Consider the following 12803-nt stretch of genomic DNA (forward strand, 5'->3'; position numbering starts at 1 on the left):
TCCCCCTAATTTCCTTCCAGCTCTGTTAATATTCTGAAACTAAGTCTTGAACTGTGTGTAGTTTCAAGACAGTAACAAAGTGTTTTTGAGGCACTGTAACACAATATTTCAGTCTTTTTTTTAAATGGAGTGACCACTTACTTTTCTAGTCCTGTATTATGGCAGAAGGCGTATGAGATTTTAAAAAAAAAAAGAAAAAAAAGTAGCCTATGTTTTCAGGACAGGGTAACATAATTCAACATTTCTACTTGTTTAACTGGAAGTGACCAGTCCTCGGATATGTGAAACGCATGTGCAGATTTATACTAAAGTTGAACAAATCCATCACAGCTACTACATTCAGCTTCTAGACACTTTAATTTCTTTTTACGTTTCTGTGATGTTTTGCTTTGCCCAGCATCTGTTCTGTCCACAGGTTTGTTTGGGAGATCCTGAAAGGAATTAAACTGCTACTATTACATGTAATAATTATATCTTAATTAGCATTACATTTCAGGGCACACTACAAGGGATTTCACAAAATGAGAACATGACTGCTTTTTTGAGAGATAAACATCTCTGTCATCTGAGTCCAACATCAAATACTTATTATCTTTTAATTAGTATGAAACTTTCAATTCTGGGCAATCACTGAGACATTTGTATTAATGTGGCCTCAGATTAAAGAATGTTTTTGTATTCATATTATGTGGTTGCAAAACAGGTGGGTTTTGACATTAACAGACAAACTAAAATAGAAACTGGGTTGTCATTGATGTACTGTATGAGAAAAACAGATCTATGCCCACTTTACCTGCTTTGTATACTCCTACATTAGTGTTAATAGATACTCCTGATTGTTCCAGGGTTAGGCACACATCAGTCTCCCTAAAGCAGTGCGGAATGACACTTTAGTAGCATGGATGCTGTATTTTAACCGAGAGAAGTGTATTAAAAAAAGTAACTTTCTCAAGTAGTCAGTTGTCACAAATTTCACACCAGGTGTCCTTTCAAAGTGTGCCACTGTTGGTGCTTCTATTGTTAGCATTTGTATGAACTTTTTTATTTTTCCAGAATGTTTGTTTTATTTTTTCTGGAGATGCTTCCTCTCTGAGAGAAGAACTGGATTTCAAAGTCTTAACACAAAGTCAGTAAAAGTTGATAAGCGTCTCTGCGTTTTGGGTGGAGCAGTTTGTCTTCTGTCTGTGCACTTCAGGCTCCGTGGGGATTTAACTTGCTGGTGTTGGGATATACTTACATCCCCGTTGCACTGCATCCACACACCTGTTGACACCCACACAGCAGTTGGCCGGCCAGTGATTCTTCCTCTTGCTGGAGATTTATATTCTCCCAGAAAATGAACTAAGTTACTTAACACAGAGTGCTAAACTGTGGTCGATGGTTTCTGAACAAGGGAAGGCTTAGTTGAACAGCAGGAGGCCTTTGTTTTCATTGTCTTTGCTGATTTCTGACCAAACCGTGCACAACATTCTTGGACACTTCTTCCTTTTTTCTCTCTTTTCGGCCTTGTTAAGAATGAGCATCGTCAGAAGTTTCCTCTTCTCATGTTTAGCCAGTTTACTGTCTGTGGTTGAGGCTGCACTTCCTACTTGGGGTATCTGATATTGCAGTTCACATTTATCTTAAATACAAGAGACCAGAAGTCGTCCGTCTCTTCCTCACCTTCACAGCTGAGTCTCTTGTCATACCACAGTTTAATTCTCTCACATTTAAAGGCCACCTGACACGTTACTCTCATTTGACCAGATTCCTTTTACAAATCAAGAACCACTTCTAGGCTTACCCATAATGGGTTTTTAAAACTCAAGCTAACTGTATTTTATTTTGTATTTTCTAACATGTAAGAAAAAAAAAAACATTATTTGGAGGTTTAGCCCGAATATGTAATGCATTTAATTGAAACAGAATAAATATTAAACGTGTAGTTTTGCAGTTTGTTTGTTCATCAAATCATGTTACTGTCTTAATACAGCCAGTGGTGGAAGAAGTTTTTCATCCTTTACTTGTGTAAAAGTAGCTATACTGCATTTTAAAATACTTCATTACAAGAAAAAGTCCTGCATTCAAATGTTTAGGTGAGTAAAAGCAGTGGTGGAAATCAACTAAAAACATGTACTTGTACTGTAGCGAAACACATTTTTTAGGTACTTGTACTATACTTAAGTATGTCAGTTATATGCTACTTTATACTTCTACTCCACTACATGTCAGAGAGGAATATTGTACTTTTCATTATCTAAAACACATAATTAGCTAATAGAATATGATGCACTGTTATATATTAAACTACCCAGCTGTAACTGTTTAGTTGGAAAGTAACTCAAATGAACTCCATACTGACACACATTAAAATTAGGCCTACAATGCATCTCTATTAATGTAAAAACATTATTAAAATAATGGAACACTCACATGGGTCAAAGTACATTTAGTTGATGATGAAGGCACTTCTGTACTTTTACTTATGTAATGTAAGATGTTTAATGTGGGACTTTCACTTGCAATGGAGTATTTTGACATTGTTTATTGGTGTTCGTTCTTCAGTAAAGAATCTGAATGCCACCACTTGGTGAAAGTACAGACGTATTATTAACAAAATATACTTGTATATACATGATATATGAATATTGTTATATGTTTTGTATTGTTGGATTATTATTGTGGCACTAGATGCATTCATGTTTAAGTAGCATGTATATTGCTGGTCAATGTGAAATCAAATGTGAAACTGCAACTACTTTACATGATGCATGTACTACTGGGTAGCTCAATTTATAGCAACGCATATTTTCTACAAGCTGAAGTTAGGAAGCTGAGATTTTTTATGTAAAATCTTTATCTGCAGCGTAATTCCTAACTATAGCTGTCAGATATAGTGGAGTAAAAAGTACATTTACCTCTGAAAAGGAGTAGAAACAAAATAGCAGGAAAGTACCTTCAAATTGTACTTAACCACAGCAGTTTAGTAAATGTGTATTATTATAAACACCAGCATACAGTCATAAAATGTGGTCAGAGTTGTGTTTTTGAAATACAGCCTGTTTCATAGTAAAGCATATATTATTATGGAAATCATTAATATACATGTGTTAAGATGTATAACATCTGTATTATATATCTGTTTCTGGGCACTTTAAGGCAAATACAGCATATAAATATAGTATTTATTATAGGGCTTATGATGAAAAAACTGTAAATCATACATTTTGGCCTTTATATTTATATACTTGCTTTATGTATTTATCTACGTGTTAGTTTATTGAAATAACATTTGTTTATATATATATGTATATATGTATATATATGTATATGTGTATATATATGTATATATATATATGTGTGTATATATATATATATATATATATATATATATATATATATATATATATAGTGTGTAACTGCGTGTGTAACAGTCTATGGTGTGACCTCATAATCGGGAGGGCTTTAGGACCATGAAGCCAGGAGCTGCCGCCGCTACATTGCAGTGCATCTAAATGGAAAAGTCATTATTCCGGCGATGACACCAACACACCTTTCCATGTCAAGAAGGAGAAAGACGCACCGTAGCTGGGGTGCTTTCGTTTGTGTCAGTGTGAGCTCAGTGTGAGCTCCTCCTCTCCCCGTGTGTCTGTCTATCCGTGACCGCTGTGTAAACCTGCTCTGTCCGGAATATTTTGCCGTTTCACCGGATCTGTGGAATGAGTTTTATTACCAACTGGAGACGCAGCGTGAAGAAAAATGAAAGCAAAAAGTGAGTAGAAGGTGAAAACTTTGGAAAATCTGTGCAAGTCCTGGCCCTGTCAGTACATGTTTGTTTTCATAGTGAGAACAGCAGTGAGAATTGAATCGCACTTGAATCGTTATCTTGTCATCATATTGAGATTGTTGTTGAGGGCCACACACACACACACACACACACACACACACTCTCCTCTGATATGTATCAGTGAAGTTCATTCCTGTGTTTCTAAACTTTGGAAAAGGCAGACGGGTAATTCGTATATCTCACTGTAACAAAAGCTGCCACTGTTAACCATTCAGAAAAAAAGTTGTATTTGACAGGGAACTAAAGGAGCCCAACATCTAATAAATCCGTATAAAAGTGAGTCTGACCGCTGTGTAAGTCAATGGGGAAAATACCGTAGATAAGAAAAGACCTACATGCTGACATACTATAGGCTACTGTAGAAGTTTGGTATGATCAATCTCTGCTGTCATTAAGTCTTTGTCAGTCAGCAGCCTGTTAGGCAACATTATTCATCATGTGGTCAAGCAGGCTTTTCCCTCTAAAAAAACCTTATTTTTGTTATTTAGTTGTTTTGTCCCATCTCTGCAGCTGCATTCCCGAGATAATTTTTTGCAAACTACTATGAAAATAAAACATAATAAATAAGTGGGAAAAAAGTGATATGTTAATATTGCTAATATGTGGAATGATGTAACCAAGTGGATCCAAATGTAGAAGTCAGGACACCCACAAGTGGTCACACAATGGATTCAAGGGGTTGCAAGATGATTACCTGTGTAGGAAAATAACTAAATTTAGCTATACCTAAACATGTTGACCTTTTCGCTCTCATCTTTGCTATTTTTTCCTTGTGAAATACTGTTTTACCACTTCTAAACTTCTCTCAGAAGCTCTTAATCCATACGCAATTCATTTAGTCTTGTGTTACTGCTTTATTGTTGTTGGCGTCATTATTAGTAGTCTTGTTGATTTCACATCAAGTGTAATGAATAATTTTTTTGCTTTCAGCTTATTATATATATATATATATATCCTAGCCAGCACCCCTCCTCTTCTCACCATCATGAGATCCATTCTTACATTCTCTCTAAATTAACCTTTGACCTCTTCACAGGGATGCTGTGGAGGGGCAAGACATCGCTGACGGCCCAGACTCCCCAAACCGGTACGTTCACATTGTGCACGCAGGTATTTATTCTTACAGTCAAAACAATCAGCAGCGTCACAAAGAAAGCAACAAATCTTGTGAGCTCACAGTGCTAATAAAACAGTGCTAATAATAATAGAGTAATGATGCTGTCATACACAGACTGACTTATATTTCTTTTCCCAGGTTGTCAGTCATAAACAGTCCAGAGTTGGATCCCATCTTCACAGACTTCAAGTGAGTGTCTTTGAACTGAAAACCAATGAAGGATAAGGATAATTTTTTTTTTAAAGTGAATGTTTTAAGTCTTTTTTGTGAAACTTGATAGTTTCCCAAGATCTGTGTCCATGTCATACTGATTTCACAGGGATTTTTTTCCCCAAAACTGTCACATTAATGTCTGCAGAAATATCCTCAACAAGTCATTGCAAAGAAATAAGTAGCCTGGGAGTGTCCACATATATCATTGTCTGCGTTTCTATGGCTCTCACGATCATGTTCCTCAACACAATAGCTGGCCTTTCAGCTGGTTTTCATACCTTGAGATTTCCCTCTTTTCTCTAAACAGCCTTTATTTTGTTCCTCTGTTTCAGGTTACAGCTACCGGACAACAAAGATGCTCTGCAATCAACAAATCCATCAAATGGGTAAGACAGGACAGTGAACTCTGAGTGATCATAAAACAAAACTCTGGTTATGGTTGCAACAAAAACAAAATGCTATGAGAAACCCACTGATGTCCTGCCACTTGTAAAAATTCTTCTTAAAAATGTTCTACTGTTTTGCAATCCTGTATGAGAGTGAGCTGCTGTGAACAGATTGGATATTATACAGCTGACTTTTCTGAAAAACAATTAGTGGCATGTTGAGGTAAAGGCCATCAGAAGGTCACTGGCAACTTCCCCCTGCTGTTCGACATATCAATAATTCAGACAGAGAGAGAACCTGAGAATCATCTCTCAACTCTCTCTGCAAGTTATGACTGGATAAATGTGAATTTCCTACTTATTCACATTCAATAGTTTAATCCCACATTATCTGTCAAGGCATGTAAAGCATGTAAATTTATTGTGAGCCCGAGGGGAGGATAGCTGTGTCTGTTTGAGGGAGGGAACTAAAGGAAAAGAGCAAAGAAGAAGAACAAATCCAGGTTCAAGGTGCTGAATGTAGCACTTTCCCATTACATATTCATTTTTAGTTAATTAGAAAACATCCATGTGATATTTAAAGCAATAGACATTTTGGAAAATAAGCGTATTGCTTTTTTGCTGAGAGTTAGATGTGAAGATTGATACCACCTCCATAGCTGTATGCTAAATATGTAGCTACTGCTAGAGACAGCGACGTTAGCTTAGCATAAATACTGAAAACAGCTAGCCTGGCTTTGTTTTATGGTAACAAAATCTGCCTACCAGCCACCATAAAGCTCACTAATTTACTTGTTATATCCTGAGCTAACCGGACAAATATGAGACTGGTGCATAGGCGTGATTTCCAGGGGAGATGGGGTTGTTACAACCTTCCCAATAATCAAAACTGGCCAGTGCAACCCACCCCAAAAAACTATTATAATTTCCTTTACTTAAATAAAGGCATTTGCACCATAACTTGATGCAGAAAAATTCACCAGAATGCAGGAAATGAAGTGTTTAATGTTAAAATTTTAAATTCTGCTCAAAAGTGGAGAGCCCCCCCAATGTTGAACCCAAAGTTACCCCCTTGGACTGGTGTCTTCCAATCTAATTCTATTTTGCAAGACAGCCAATCTCCCAAAACCCATCAGCTATCGGTCTGACGACGATTTAGCCTCTGGTGTCAATGACCAATATTTCCAAGTGGGTCTGCACAGTACGACAGGACCCTCAAAACGGTTGCAGTTGTTGCAGTTTGCTTAGGTTTAGGCGCCAAAACTACTTGGTTAGGTTTAGGGGGCGAGTCGAGCTAAATCTTTGTCAGATGATATTTGATGGATTCTGAGATTGCTGATGCGTTCCGCCTCTTTTGCTATCCACACAGACTGTTTACCAGCATACAACCAAAACCCCCTCAAACATGATTGGACAATATTACTCTGACTACAAAGTGAAACCAGAACACTTCTGATACCAAAATCTTGTCCCGTTGCCTACAGATTCTGCATTCATATGCAGATATCTGTTTATAGAGATTAAAAGAAAGCAAATAAACACATTTCCAAAAATGTCAAACCATTGCTTCATTAATGTGCTGTGTTGCAATATATGGATCTGTTGCTTTATGACACAAATCATTTTCATATTTCAAGGAATTAATTCCTGCTGAATTACTTCGTCGGAGAATGATAAAGAAATATGTTAACAACAGTCATTACAACACGTTTGTTCTGACACCAGTGTTTAGCACCACAAATGTCTGGGATGATTTAATATTGTGTGCTGCATAAAAGCAATAGCGATTTGCAAATGATTATATTAGGCCAAAGCCTAGATTGTTTGAAGCGGCAACATTTCTACAGTTATGAAGTCAAATCCAATTCTCCACCATCAGCAGCATTTCAAATCTAATTAAAGCTGCAAGCAGCGTTGGACGGGCCCTCGTGCCTCTGTGCGTGTCAGGGTTACTGGCGGATGCCGCTCCTCGCTCCTTGCGACAGACACTGCAAATCGTCACCAATGAAAAGGGAACTCCCTGCTGAGTTCAATGATATCTCACACAAGACTACGTAAAATAAAAAAATAAGAATGTAAAAGCAATATTGTCCAGCCATTCTCAACCTCCCGCACTCTCCTCCCCACACACACACTTAAATTATGGACATTCCAGCTCCATCAGGAATAATGTAAAAAACTAAATCTCAGTGATTGGCAAAAAAGTACATTTTTAAAAGTTAATACTGTATGACTGACAGAGCCGACTGAGATGCAATATTATCTCTGACTAATGACAGAGGGAATAGGAGATTCGGCCCAATATTCGGCGGAATTCGGGTTAGGTCGGTTTCGGGGTTCGGAATCGGGTTTGGGGTCGGGTTTTGTCAGGTTCGGTCGGGTTCGGCCGGGTTCGGTAGGGTTCGGCCAGGTTCGGTCAGGTTCGGGCAAAGAACTTCAGCTCTAACTGAAGGTCGGGTTCGGTTGGGTTCGGTCGGGTTCGGCAGGGTTCGGCCGGGTTCAGGATTGGGGTCGGGTTCGGGATCGGGTTCAGTCGGGTTCGGTAGGGTTGAAATAGGATTGTATTCCTCTTGGTGCTTTGCAATAAATAAAATAGAAAATTAAAAAGTAAGAATTTAAAAGCAATATTGTTCTGCCACTCTCACTTCCTGTTGCCACTAGGGGGCGCTATAACTTTGAGTCAATTTTAACTCAGAGTTAGAGTCTTATGAATCATGAAACGTTTCGAACCAATTGGGAAATGTACACTCAAGTTACACCCACTTCCTGTTTTGATGGCGAAATGCACAACATGGCCGCCACGGCCACGCCCTATGACGAAAAGTTTTTCTTTTAACAACTTTTCATCTTTAATGTCTTAACATGGCACAGACCGAATTTGAAATTGATCGGATGAAATCTCTAGGAGGAGTTTGTTAAAGTTTTTGTTTTTGTGCGCCTATTTTGGTGAGTTTTTGAATATGTTAAGCCCCTCAAAAAGCCAATTCATTTGGTGTAATAATAATTCCTTCAGTTTCAATAGGGCCTTCGCTGCTGTCGGCGCTCGGGCCCTAATTATCTCCACCGTAAACCCATGACTGTCTGTGCTCCTCACAGCACACACTTGAGAGATATGGAAGCAACAATTAAAGGGATATTTTGCCAATATTCAACCAGCTTTGTTACATAATAATGTTGGTAGTATGTGTATAAGAACTATGTCAAACTTTCCTCTATCTACCAGTGCCTCGATCTCCCTACTCACAGGCCTTTCTAGGGCTGTTGCTCGAACTACAGATTGTACTTCCACATACGGACACAATTACTGTAGTATAGAAGCGGCTAGAGAGAGGGAGCTGCCCCTCTCTCTCTCAAACTCACACTGAACTCTGATGAAACTGTAAAACTAGACAGTGCTGATCAAATAGAAACCAAGACTATATTTTAGCTTACCGTTTAACTGTGTATTACATATTGCTTTCTGTGACGTGCTTGCATTACGTCACCCACCAGCGGGAACATTTATTGGTCCGCTGCGGCACAGTGCATTCTGGTAGTTGTAGGTTTTCTACCTTTTTGAGCGAAAAGGAATATCACAGCTTCTTTTCTCTGTTTTCTCTGGTCATGTAGCACCAATTTAAAACATGTTTGCACCATACTACTGCATAGACAGTCCAGTTTTATGGACCCTCTTTCTTTTTATTTTTTTATTTTTACTATAGTCTATAAAGATAGATGGATTTCCCTTCATTCCAAAGTGCGTTGCAGTCACGAGTGCGATCTTTATGCTCTCTTGATGTTAGCAGTGATGTTAGAGTGTGTTTGTGTGTGTGTGTGTGTGTGTGTGTGTGTGTGTGTGTGTGTGTGTGTGTGTGTGTGTGTGTGTGTGTTTATATTTTCTATAAATCAGCAGAGGATTTCATGTTTCATGTTTCAAAAATACCAAACATTCCCTTGTTAGATTCTCAGATGTTGGAATTTGCTGCTTGTCTTTGTCTCATGTGATAGTAAACCTGAATATATTTGGGTTTTGGACTGTTAGTTGGACAAAAGAAGCAATATGATGACATCACCTCGGGCTTGAAAATAATCAATAGTTGAGTCTTTTGAGAAGAGTAAAAGCTATTTCATTAGTCTAGAATTTGAAAACCCTTGAGTGTTTGATTAGTTTCCAAAACACTTTCAAATGGGCTGATCGAACACTACAATTGGCACATTTGTTGTCAGTGTTTACTCATGGTTTGTATTTCATCCTGCTTGTCACTTTTCCAAATGATTATATTAGCACTTTTCTGACATTAGATAATGGACCTTTTTCGCAGCAGACATTTTGATTTGTCACAGCAGGAAACACACAGGTGTAATTAATGCCTGTAACGACAGCTCCTAAGCTTCCCCTGTGAACCAACCTACACAGTGGCAGAGCTTTCAAACTATTAAGCTAAATGGAGTGTAACCCTTATTCATTTTAATAATTACATCTGTGATTTGCATGTTAAAATACAGTAAAAAGGGCCTATTTGTGTTTAATGTGAGAGCTGTGAGTTGCAGTTTGGGACCCATGGGGCCCTATCTTGCACCCGGCGCAGCGCGGCACAAAGCCCGACGCAAGTGTCTTTGCTTTTTTAAGACCATCCAGCGCCCACGTTGTTTAAATAGCAAATGAACCTGCGCCCATCTTTGCGCCCATGGGCGTGCTGGTCTTACAGGGAGGTGTGTTCAGGTGAATTCTTGGAGTATTGCTATCTTGAGGCAGCGGGTAGTGATCGCACCATTGACCAACAAAAACCTGGTCTAAAGTCAATAGCCCAGCATTTTATTATTTTAACAATGAGAACTTTAAAGGGAATGGGAGATGACACTCTGAATGGTTTATTGCATGTTACGCCCAAAACACACCTATGAATTAATTAAGATACTAAGTACAACCCTTTTGAACTATGCGCCTGGCGCACAGACCCTTTTTTCCAGCGTCAAACTAGCAAAAGTGGATTTGGACACATCCTCAATGCACCTGCGCTTCACGCCATGCGCTTAGATCGTTAAAATAGGGACCCATAAGTCCTTGCACTGTGCCAATTTTTTATTCATGATTTCACATAGGTCTTAGGCATTCACAGTCTGAGCGCGTGTACTGCATCTATGTCTTCTATTTCTGGACTCTCTGGTCGCTGCAGTGTTCAGTCTCTGCCACTGCAGCAGACTGGACTAGCTGAGAGTCTTACTACGCAGCAGCACTCTCGTCTTCCATCTTTTAAGCCTCACTTTCCCTCTTTCACCTATAGCAGCACAAAGTTTCATGTTGGGCATAAATTAATTACTTGTAACTTATTTCTTCTTTTAACTGTCACCTTGATTTTTCTTCCTTTTGTTGTTTCACATTTTGTACACAAATCCCAAGGCCATGAAACGTGGGCCTTTAGCCCCGCCTCTGACTTTGCATTAACCAATTGGAGCAGAGACTGCAGTGGGCAGCATGACGGTGATGATCGGAAGAGCTGGGACAGGCCTTTTGTATGTATGTGTGTGTGTGTGTGTGTGTGTGTGTGTGTGTGTGTGTGTGTGTGTGTGTGTGTGTGTGTGTGTGTTAGAGGCAGCACAGATAGACTGTGTTGTCTAACCTCATGTGTAATAGTCATCCCAATCTTATTAAGGTCTGCTGTTGCTGCTGCAGCCTTACTCCTCCTCTTCTCTTTCTCCCTCCCTCCCTGTCTCCTCCAGTCTTCCCCCCCCCCTCTCTCTCTCTCTCTCTCTTTCACCTGACTGCCCTTCTGCTGCTGCTTCTGCTCTCGTTGCTGCTGCTGCTGCTACAGAAAAAGACGTAGACGATTACACTGCACTGCTGGAAAGGCCTCAGGCTCACATTCACTTATTCAGCTTTCTCTGCTTTGTCTTTCTTTCCCACACACACACACACACACACACACACACACACACACACACACACGCACACACACACACACACACACACACACACACACACACACACTTTCGCCAGATGAAAATGTCAGAAGAGGAAGAGACTCTGTCAAACGGGTAAGCTACTTGCTGCATGTTTGGATGTCGTGTGTCATTCAGTTGGCCTCTGTCAGATCTTTGTAAGTGTTTTGTGAGTGTTCTTCTTGTGACGCTCAGGCATGTGGACAAACTCGCTCGGTTTATTATAGAAGCAGCTCGGCTCTTTTGTGTCATCATGAGGCCTCTGAAACATCTTATACCAGCTGGAACAAATGTGGTGAGAGCTATGTGAAACACAGTCGATAAACTAATGCTTTGTCACTCTTGCAGGAGTGTGTGTGTGTGTGTGTGTGTGTGTGTGTGTGTGTGTGTGTGTGTGTGTGTGTGTGTGTGTGTGTGTGTGTGTGTGTGTGTGTGTGTGTGTGTGTGTGTGTGTGTGCATTCTGGGTTTCATGAGCACATGCATGGATGTCTATATGAACAGGGGTTGTATGCTAAGTGGTTTTATTTGTGCATGTGTGTTTGTGTAACTCGCTGATAATGATCATCATTGTGCAAGTTGTTCTCTAGAGAAATCAACCCAGAATTTCAGCTGACTTGAAGTTCAATTAAATTATTGGGACAATGCGTGGTATGCACATCCTGAATCCAACAGACTCTCCTCATTGTGTTGGTTGTCATGCCTTTTCTTCCTTTCATACAATTGTCAATTATTCCCTCCATTTCGAGGACATTTTCCTGTACTGTGATGATCGTTGCTCACTGACTGAGAGCTGGTTTCTGTGTCCTCAGGCCTCAGATTGGCTTCAAGACGTAAACCTGCCAAAGTCTTGTTATCCCATCCTAGTCTCGCATTGCCAGACCTTCCTCCACAGCGCTGCGGAGGAGGGTCTGGCTAGTCCACATAGCATTCCAGGATGGGAGAGAAACGTGCTCTGGTTTATTGGCATGTCTTTAAACCAATCACAATCGTCTTGGGCGGCGCTATACGCCGCATGGAACCCCCTGTGCCTCTGCAATATAGCCTTGGGAAGGAACTTGTTTTGGTGGAACGTGTACGTTCAAAAGTTGTTTTAGTCGTGCAACAGAAAACTCAGGTTGGACAGATAGTCTAGCTAGCTGGCTGGATTTACCCTGCCTCCATTAGTTAACCATAGTCCTCATAAATCGTCCGGAATTTAAAATTCACAAACACAACACAACACAAAGAAAGCGTAAGGTAACAGACATCCGGCGGAATTTCCGGCGGCAACGGAGTAATCCCGGAAGTGGAAGGTTGTGGATATAGACTAGTTGGAACCAGTTGAGTCAGTTTCCAGATAAA

At 39.8% G+C, this 12803-nt stretch overlaps 1 protein-coding gene across 2 annotated transcripts in view; it reads left to right on the forward strand.

Moving 5' to 3' along the window:
- Positions 1-3501: 3501 nt before the first annotated feature.
- ttc39a (tetratricopeptide repeat domain 39A) overlaps positions 3502-12803 on the forward strand; it is a 33615-nt gene continuing 24313 nt past the window's right edge. The window contains exons 1-4 of one of the 2 annotated variants that reach the window (XM_078259008.1): positions 3502-3751; positions 4863-4913; positions 5082-5132; positions 5489-5542. In XM_078259008.1, coding sequence (XP_078115134.1) covers positions 3699-3751; positions 4863-4913; positions 5082-5132; positions 5489-5542 — 209 coding nt within the window. In that variant the 5' untranslated portion in view covers positions 3502-3698. Of the gene's footprint in view, positions 3752-4862; positions 4914-5081; positions 5133-5488; positions 5543-11323; positions 11558-12803 lie in introns of those variants that run through there. The other variant, XM_078259009.1, reaches the window with a different exon arrangement.

This window comes from Sander vitreus, chromosome 9, assembly GCF_031162955.1.
Source record: "Sander vitreus isolate 19-12246 chromosome 9, sanVit1, whole genome shotgun sequence".
Classification (NCBI taxonomy): Eukaryota; Metazoa; Chordata; class Actinopteri; order Perciformes; family Percidae; genus Sander; species Sander vitreus.